The sequence below is a fragment of the Chrysochloris asiatica genome, unplaced genomic scaffold (assembly GCF_000296735.1).
Source record: "Chrysochloris asiatica unplaced genomic scaffold, ChrAsi1.0 scaffold00360, whole genome shotgun sequence".
Lineage (NCBI taxonomy): Eukaryota > Metazoa > Chordata > Mammalia > Afrosoricida > Chrysochloridae > Chrysochloris > Chrysochloris asiatica.
Genome location: NW_006408878.1, coordinates 1,156,063 through 1,165,417, shown reverse-complemented (window position 1 = coordinate 1,165,417; position 9,355 = coordinate 1,156,063). Strand labels below are relative to the sequence as shown.

General features: G+C 40.7%; 1 protein-coding gene across 3 annotated transcripts in view; it reads left to right on the top strand.

Annotated features, from left to right (window-relative positions):
• Positions 1 to 9,355, top strand: part of PDE4D (phosphodiesterase 4D, cAMP-specific) — a 2,172,274-nt gene that overhangs the window by 1,077,999 nt on the left and 1,084,920 nt on the right. Inside the window, exon 1 of one of the 3 annotated variants that reach the window (XM_006876167.1) lies at positions 1,670 to 1,935. The exons of the other annotated variants lie outside the window; for them this stretch is intronic. Coding sequence (XP_006876229.1) covers positions 1,670 to 1,935 — 266 coding nt within the window. Of the gene's footprint in view, positions 1 to 1,669; positions 1,936 to 9,355 lie in introns of those variants that run through there. 3 annotated transcript variants of the gene reach the window in all.

Sequence of the window (9,355 nt, the reverse complement as noted above, 5' to 3'; positions counted from 1 at the left end):
TTACGGGAGTAGAAAGCCTCATCTATATATATATATATATTTAGAGCCAGAGATTTATAATTTGATTTTAGTCCTGAACTGTCATATCATTACTGACTTCTCAGGACATGCTTTTCAAATATTTGTAATTTCTTCTACTACTGTTTTAATGTCTTCCCTCTTAGAGTCCATGTGGCGCTGTAGGATAAGCACAGGACTGCAAGGTCAGTTTCAACCACAACGTTGGCAGTTCAAACTCACATTTGCTTCTCTGGCTTACTATGAGTCAGAACTGACTAGAAGGCACTTAACAACATCACTTGCTTGGATTGTTGTACTGCTGTTTTCCCCAGTAACAATGTAAATTGGCAAGACATAATTTCCTCTCTTTTATTTTAAATCACCTCTGAATTCATTTGTTGAAAAAAACAAACAAACATTGATCCCAATAGAAACTTTTACATTATACAAAGCAATAAAATAAATAGCAATGAATAGTTAGATGTGTTACATGCTTTGCCAGTTATAAATACATAATATTTGTGTAACATAAGCAATACTCAGGAGTCCTGGTGTGGTGCTGCAGGATAATGCAGGATAAGGACAGACCACCAGTTAGATTTGAACCACAAGTTCAGCAGTTCAAACCTCACCAGCCACACTCCTCAGAAATTTATAGAGTCGCTATGAGTTGGACCTGACTTAATAGCACTTAAAAATTACAAGAAGCAATATTTAAAACTACAAAATAAATAAAGAAATACTCTTAACAAAAGCAGCCTGTACCTTTTGGTGGTGGGAGGAGGGGTGGAAAACTTGGTTTAAAATGCAAAGATAACAACTGCCATTGGTGGATCTAACTATTATTCTGTACTTTCAAAGAGCCATAATTAGCAAAGTTGAAGAATATAACAGCAGCTTGTATTCAGCATGTAGGATTTTGAAACCTTTTGTTTGGTTTCTAACTGGAGAGAGAAGGAAAAAAAATATAAAGTCCACTCTGTTTTCTTGAGATTTGTCTTTATAAGGTATATCTCACTGAATTTATCAAGTAGGGAAATGTATTTCCTTGCCTAGCTATGGCTTGTTTATTCTTCCCTTATAAAAACCAAAGGACCAGCAATTTTCTTTTATGAATGTGGACTGGCTGTAGGGAGATAAATAGCACTTGCTGGAGAGGAAGGTCAAGTTCAAAGTTTTTCTTTCCTTTGGATTCAGGAATAAGCAAATGGAAAGACTAGCCAAAGAGCCAAGCAGCAGGCAACTGATGGTTAAGCCCGCCCCCCAGGACTTCTTATGTACATAAGCAGGAGTCTCTGGAGCAGCTGCAGCGCATTAGTTCCAATAGTTTAACAGGCTGCTTTGTAGGCTGACAAAAGCCGTGTGTTAGCGCAGGCAGTGGCGTCCCTCCATGTTCCTTTGCCAGGCGAGCTCCGTGGTGATCTTTGGCAAGGGGATCTAAAGAGGAGGGGTTTCATAGGCTTTCGCGGGAGAGCGCGCTCGCTTCTTCTACACCCAGCACTCCTGTCTAGGAGAGACTGAGGCAGACTACCAAATGAACTAACAACAGCTGGATCAGACTTGCTTCCCTGGACATTTCTCCGGACTCTGAGCAAGGGAATCGCGGGAGAGAGGCCAGGGAACCACGTTGCCCTGGATTGTTGCCAACTGCTCAAAGTTGACCGGGAACATGGCTCAGCCGACTACAAGCCCGGACACTTTAACAGTACCTGAAGTGGATAATCCACACTGTCCAAACCCTTGGCTGAACGAGGATCTTGTGAAATCCTTGCGGGAAAACCTGTTGCAGCATGAGAAGTCCAAGACATCAAGGAAATCGGTTTCTCCCAAGCTCTCTCCGGTGATTTCTCCGAGAAATTCCCCCAGGCTTCTGCGCAGGATGCTTCTCAGTAGCAACATCCCCAAACAGCGGCGGTTCACGGTGGCACATACATGGTAAGTGTTTTGCACAGATCACACAGAAATGGTGGCGATTTACTCTCCTTGATGTTATTTGGTGTCTCTCCTCCCCCTGCTTTCGTCTTTAGGACGTAGGGAAGGAAGAGCATTGTCATTCCTTACCTGTGATTTATCCAAAGTAATCTACCTTAACAATAAATCCCACAAATGTCCAAGTCAGGGCAGAAATTCTTGAGATCAGAAACAGGAGTGGTTGAGGTGGGTGGTTCTCAAAGTTCAATTTATATTGCAAGTTCCTACAAGAAAACTGGATTCCAGATGTCAAATAAGAAAGCACTTTTACTTCATGCTAATGTGACCTGCTTCTTTGATTTTTTAACCTAATTTGTCCTCCAGGTCCTCCAACACACTCAGAAAGAAAGGGCCAGAAGGGAAGGCTAGGAAATCAGTTTGCTCACTTTGCACCTACCCAGTTGAACAGACAGAGATGTGCATACTGTGTGCATGTGTGTGGAATTGTGTGTCCTTAGAAAGCCCTCTATCACTTCTAAAATTTTAAGATACTCGTAATTGGCAATACGTCTTTCCAAGGGAAAAAGAAGGGGGCAGGGATATTCTGACAGAAATTTTCAAATTGATGCCTGGGAATATATATGGTTGTTTCTTTGAATTTGAATGGTTTGAATAGGTAAGCAGTGTTTTTATCTTTTATAATGTGAACTTGTTTTGTGCATATTTGTCCAGGTAGGGTATTATTGATACTTTCTTGCTTTTGTAAAAAGCAAATATTAGAATAAACTCTTGTAAAGGATAAGCACTAGACTACAATCACAAGGTCAGTGGCTCAAACCTACCAGCAGCTCCTTAGAAATCCTACAGGGTCTCTAAGAGTCTGAACAAACTGGATAGCACTTAACAACAATAATGAGTTTAGGATGGAGTTTACCAGTATGAGAAAAGCCTGCACGCAGAACTACCTGTATATTTTGGTAAAATGAACCTGAATTATGATAAAGAAAACATGGCAAATTGTAAGCATCACAAAAAGACAATATTGAGCTTGCCAGCTGAGAAATTGACTGACTGAGTAATTTTTATACCAATACTCTATAACAGACACAAGAGCATTCTGGGGGTAGAAAACCAGAAACAAGACTTCTAGGAAAGAAGCAGAGAAGAAAACTCAAAATCTAAACTAGTGACAAGGCCATACCAAAGAATGCATACATTTCATAATGAAACTAGCTGACTAGGGTATGAACGGCCTTCTATACCTAAAGATATGCTCAGTACCAGAAGTCTATTTTAAATAGCTAACTGTATTTAATAGCCTGGTTGTTATTGTTAAGTGCCTTTGATTTGGCTCTGACTGTAGCAACCCTGTATAGATTTTCTGAGGAGCAGCTTGATGGGCTTGAACCACCGACCTTGTGGTTCAGTGCTTATCCTGCAGCGCCACAGCAGGACTCCAAATAGCACGGTGGCACCAAACAATAACCACTGGACTGAGAACAACCAAGACAGTAGTTGGAGCCCACTAGCCGCTCCTTGAGAGAAAGATGAGGCTTTTTGCTCCCACAAAGACTAAAGCCTCACAAACCTTATAGAAGGTCCCTGTGAGTTGGAACCAACTCGATGACATTTAACAACAATAGCTCTCTGATGGGGGCCCATGTTCTTATTTTTCTCAAGATTCTAACAGTTTGGTGTCATTTTTGAGTTTAGTTAGGTGTAATGCTCACATTGTAGATGTTTTGAAATTCCGACTCATTATGAGTCTATAAAGGGTTTCTGAGGCTTTAAATCTTCACAGGAGCAGAAAGCCTCCATCCTTCTCCTGTGGAGTGGCTGACAGACTCTGAGTATGGTACCTTCATACAATAAGCAGGCCAGTGCTTATCGTATGGAGTAGTTACCACACTCAGAGGGGTGAAAGACTGAATTTTTCAGTCTTCTCAAGTACAGAAAAAATATTGATGATTTCTGTCTGAGGAGAATATTGCTGAGAAATGTGTCCATAGCAAGCATTAAATGAAAAAAAAAAAAAAAATTGGTAAATCATGGAAAGTGTTCTGAGGGTGAGGGATCATGGCTCAAGACCAAACATAAGATGCCAGAGCTGGAAATCTGGCTTGAGTCTGATAGAGCCAGGCCAGGACTGGAATTGTGGTATCCATTGTCCCTTTAGCTTGAGCTGCTTTAGTAGTATAATTCCTCAACTGTACCCATTATGGAATGGGTAGAACTTCGGCTAGTTGGTTTCAATGTGATTGAAGCAACTTAAGAGTTCAACGGAAGGGTATCTGAATTATTTGGACATGTTGAGATGTAAGGAAGGCAGGAAATCTCATGAAAGCAGGCTTTCTTCTGAAATTTCTGGCACTTCCTTTTCTGGTGCTGTCTGGACAAAGTCCATGAGCACGATTTCTGCTGATATTTCATTTTGGTTGTATCTGGTCTCAGCCAGATAAGTAAGACGTAAAGAGAGGAATGGAAATGAAAATTGAAAATCATAATATTGATTCTCAATAACTCAAGAGGAAACAGTTTCCCTCGACAACTTAAACCATCCACAAAGGGAGATGGAAAGACGATCTATCTCACATTTTCCACATTGGCTCAGTGAGCCTCAAGACTTTCAGCTGCTGACAAATATCATCCCATCTGTGTTTTCATGATTAGTACCGAGCAGTATGTAGACCTTTCAAAATTTAGTTAAAATTTTTTATGATGTGTATATATATTTATTATAGAAAATGCTGCTGCTACTATCTCATTCAAATCCTCTGCCCCTACTAAGTATATCATACCTGGTCCTGGCTCAAAATATTGGTTCATGCGCCTGATTGCACCTGGCATTCCCTACCATTCAGTATATGTATATTTGATACCTACTGCATCCAAAGAGTTTAGTTGTAACAATTTATAATGAAGCTGAGTGTGTGCCATTCCTTGGTTTTAAATAATTTATACACACATAGAAAAAAATAAATCATTCTGAGTTCATTTGTTTTCGTTAAGGAAATGCTTGTTGTTGGTACAGAATACTCCCCAAATTTCAGTGGACCTACACAGTGGATGTTTATATCTTTGTTACTGCTCCTCATAGACAGGTAGCCTACCTTGAGCCAATTCAGGGTTTGGAGGTCCTATTACCTTGTGGGTCCATTAATTCTAATATGTCATTTCCAAGAGTGAATCAGGGAAACAGAGCAGGGAGGATGGCATGTGAGGGTTTTTATAAAGCAAGTCTGAAAGTGTACATACCACTTGTATCCCTTCAGTTCTATGGTCATGTCTAAGTACAAAGGAGGCTGGGAAACATAGTTCTGTTTTAGAAATAGGGAGAAAGAGGCTTTGTGAACAGCTAACCAACCCATCTTGGTCACAGTATGTTAATAGATATCAGGCTGACTCTCCTTGTCATTGTTGAATTCTCAGAATAACATCTCTGATGACAAATTCTTTAACCCCTCTGTGTATCCCTTGGATGAAGATTATGCAAAAACAGTTCTGGCAGATTTTACACGCAATTTAACAGGTTTTTGCTTATGTGTAATTTATTATCTGTGGAACTATTATCTGTGGGTCCAGGGATTGTTATCTGTGGACCCAGGATCTATTATCTGTGGATCCAGGATCTGTTTTCAGAGCTCCATAGCTTGATTCTATAGTCTGTTTCAAATACGTCTCTTAAAGCCAGAGGATTGGAGTAACTCACCAGAGAGGTAGGGCCGTCTTCTGTTCCTCTTGGTTGCCTGTCTTTAGCATAGTAGTTGGCACATGGTGGACGCTTAATAATTGTTGACTAAGTGATTCAATCTTTATGCTGAACCAATAATCTGATAAGGTGAACTATACGAATAGGAACGTGGCATCAGGATTAGCAGCTCGTAATATGTGGGTGATATAACTTGCTTGTTAGAAGCAAAGAACACTTACTAGCAGATATCAAAGATTACAACTTTCAGTATGGATTAAACCTCAACATAAAACAAAAATACTCACAACAGGACTGTTTAAAAATATCATGACAAATGGAGACGGTATTGAAGTTGTCAAGGATTTCATCTTACTTGGATCCACCATCAAAGCCCATGGAAGCAGCAGTCAAGAAATCAAAGAATGTATTGTATTGGGCAAATCTGACAGGAAAGAACTCTTTAAAGTGTTCAGAAGCAAAGATGTCACTTTGAAGACTAAGGTGTACCTGACCAAAACCAGGATATTTTCAATCACCTCATATACATGTGAAACTGGTCAGTGAACACTGAAGCCCAAAGGAGAATGGATGCCTTTGAATTATGATGTTGGAGAAGAATATTAAATATACCATGGACTGCCAGAAGAATGGATAAATCTGTCCTGTGAGAAGTACAGTTAGAATACTCTTTAGAAACAAGGATGGTAGACTTTGAGGTAGTTTGGAAATGCTAGCAGGCAAGGCCAGTTCCTGGAGAAGGACATCATGCTTGCTGGAGGAGGGTCCGCGTAAAAGAGGAAGAACCACGGTGAGATAGCTTGACAGTGGCTACCACAGTAGGTTCAAATATAGCAGCAGTTGTGAGAATGGGGTAGGATCAGAATATTTTGTGCTGCTGCACACAGGGCTACTATGAATTGGAACCAACGTACCATCATCTAACAACAACAAGTTTTCTTGATCAACATTTTCAGTCAATAATGTGCTAGACTGCAAAGTCAGTTTGAGCCATCAGGTCAGCGGTTCAAGCTCACCAGCCACTCCTTGGACCCCCTATACAGGGTTGCTATGGGTCAGAACCGACTCGATGGCACTCAACAACAGCAAATCATGCTGTTTAAAGTCTTTTCTTTTGTTAACTAAACAGCCTCAGTTGTTTCACCTTTGTTGCTGTGGTTCCTGGATTGATCCTGTTGTTCTTATCTAGAGCTCAATTGGGTTGTCATGGTCCATTTAATGAGTACTGAGCTGACACAATAGCCAGGATACTGTTTCACTCCTAGAGAGAGCATCTAAGCAATCAGAAGCCAAACTGTAAAAAGTCTGATGTCTTCTTTACTAGTTGTACTATTTTGGACAAGTTTCCTAACTATTATGTGCCTTAGTTTCCTTGTTATCCAACTTTCTTGGGAATAATTGAAGTATAAGAAGCTCTGGTAGCATAGTGGTTACGAATAGGGCTGTGAACCGCAAGGTCAGGTGTTCAAAACTACCAGCTGTTCCATGGGAGAAAGATGAGGCTTCCTGCTCCCATAAAGATTTACAGTCTCAGAAACCCTGTACAGGGTCGCCATGAGTCGGAACCGACTCCATGGCACATAACAACAACATTTGTGTTACAGAGAACCTTGGTGGTTAAGTGCTAACCAAAAGTTTAGTGGTTGTGATCTACCAGCCACTCGAGAGAATTGTGACATCCAGCTGCCATAAAAATGTATAGCTCTGAAAGCACTCCGGGGCAGTTCTACTCTGTCCTATAGCTAGGGTTGGAATTGGAATTTGACTTGATGACAATGGGCTGTTATTTGTATTCCTATATTATTAAGATGATGCCTAAATTAAAGTGTGTTTTGCAGTGCAGGGTATTTAGTGTCCTCATAAACTAATCCCTTATGCACTACATGTGAGACGCACAAACGCACAACATATATACTCACATTGTTTGCTCTGAATCGTATTCAGATTTCTAGATGATGTCCCTGTCAATTGTTAGGGATGGATTAGAATGATTAGAATATAACCAAAGAGAACCATTTATTCCAAGACGGATGACTTGTGTATGTTAATTTCTCAACTGTAGTAAGGTAGAAGGCAGAATGGAGAGATCTTGCTGAGGCAGACACATAGAGCTTGATGGCTTTTCTCTGACCTCTCGTACTCCACACATTTTTTTTTTTTTTTTTAGGACACTGCTACTCCTGTATTTCTGTCAGTTCTCGAAATTGGAAGTGAATCTGCCACTTTTTGCACTCTCACAGCTATTTGCCTTTCCCCATCCCTCCATTCTTATTGGTAATAATTATGTCACTAGCATGTCATATACAACATGCCAACCTTGACATCAGTTTACATTTTTAAACTGGTCCTTGTGGGTGGCTCTCCAAAATCCATCCCACCAAAGATAAGTAGTCCAATCCCATCACATCAGTCTTACTCTTCATGGAGTAACTGGCTTAAAATGAGCATTTGGTCAATTATAGCCAATTAAAGAAGAAAAACGGAGCCTGGGGAGCAGGGGCATCTGGGAAAAGTTTTCCTCGTTTTTAGGAAACAATGGAAGTAAAGACTGGTTTTCTTTTCTTTTTTTTTTTTTTTTAATGTTTTATTGTGAATTGTGTGATAGTTTACATGGGAAGAACATTAGGTTTACATTCACATTCATCCTATCATATATCATTTCATTGCCATGGTTATAATTCCCACCATGCAACATCAACCAACCAAAGGGTATACCCCTCAAGCCTGCCCTCTCCCCACCCCCCGTCATCAGCACACAGTCCCTCTCCCTCTCTGGGTCTAGGCTCCACAGCCACTCCATCTGTCCACGTCATGGTCTCTGCCTCCATCTCTGGTGTCACTGCTTCTCTGGGTAGGGTCTCGCACTCTGCTCTTCTCCCTTGATGGTTCCAGGGACCTCAGCTCCCAGACTGCATAATCAATCACTCCCCTCCTATTGCTACAAAGTAATTGTCTTCCCATGTGATGTTGTTGTTGTTAGGTGTCATCGAGTTGGTACTGACCCATTGCAAACTTATGCACAGCAGAATGAAACATTGCCCAATCCTGGGCCAACCTCACTACTGTTGCCATTCTTCAGTCCATTGATGTTGCCACTTGGCTAATCCATCTCATTGACGGTCTTCCTCTTTTTCTCTGACCCACCATCCTACCAAACTTGATATCCTTCTCCAGTGATTGGTCCCTCCTGACAATATGTCCAAAGTATGAGAGACGAAGTTTGGTGATCTTGGCCTCCAAGGAGCATTCTGGCTGCACTTCTTCCAAAATGGATCTATTGGTTCTTTTGGCAGCCCATGGCACATTCAAAATTCTCCTCCAACACCATAACTCAAAAGTATCAATTCTAAGGTCTTTCTTATTCACTGTCCAGCTTCGCATGTATATGAGGTTATTGAAAATACCATGGCTTGGGTCAGGCACACCTTAGTCCTCAAGCTGACATCTTTGCTCTTCAACAGTTTAAAAAGGTCTGTGCAGCAGATTTACTGACTGCTGCTTCCATGAGGGTTGATAGTTGATCCAAAAAGAATGAAGTCCTTGACAACTAAAATCTGTTCTCTGTTGATAAGAATGTTGTTCATTGGTCCAGTGGTGAGGATTTTTGTTTTCATTACATTGAGATGCATTCCATACTAAAGGCTGTGCCCTTTGATCTTCATCAGTAAATATTTTAAGTCCTCTTCACTTTCAGCAAGCAAGGTTGTATCATCTGCATATTGCAGGTTGTTAATG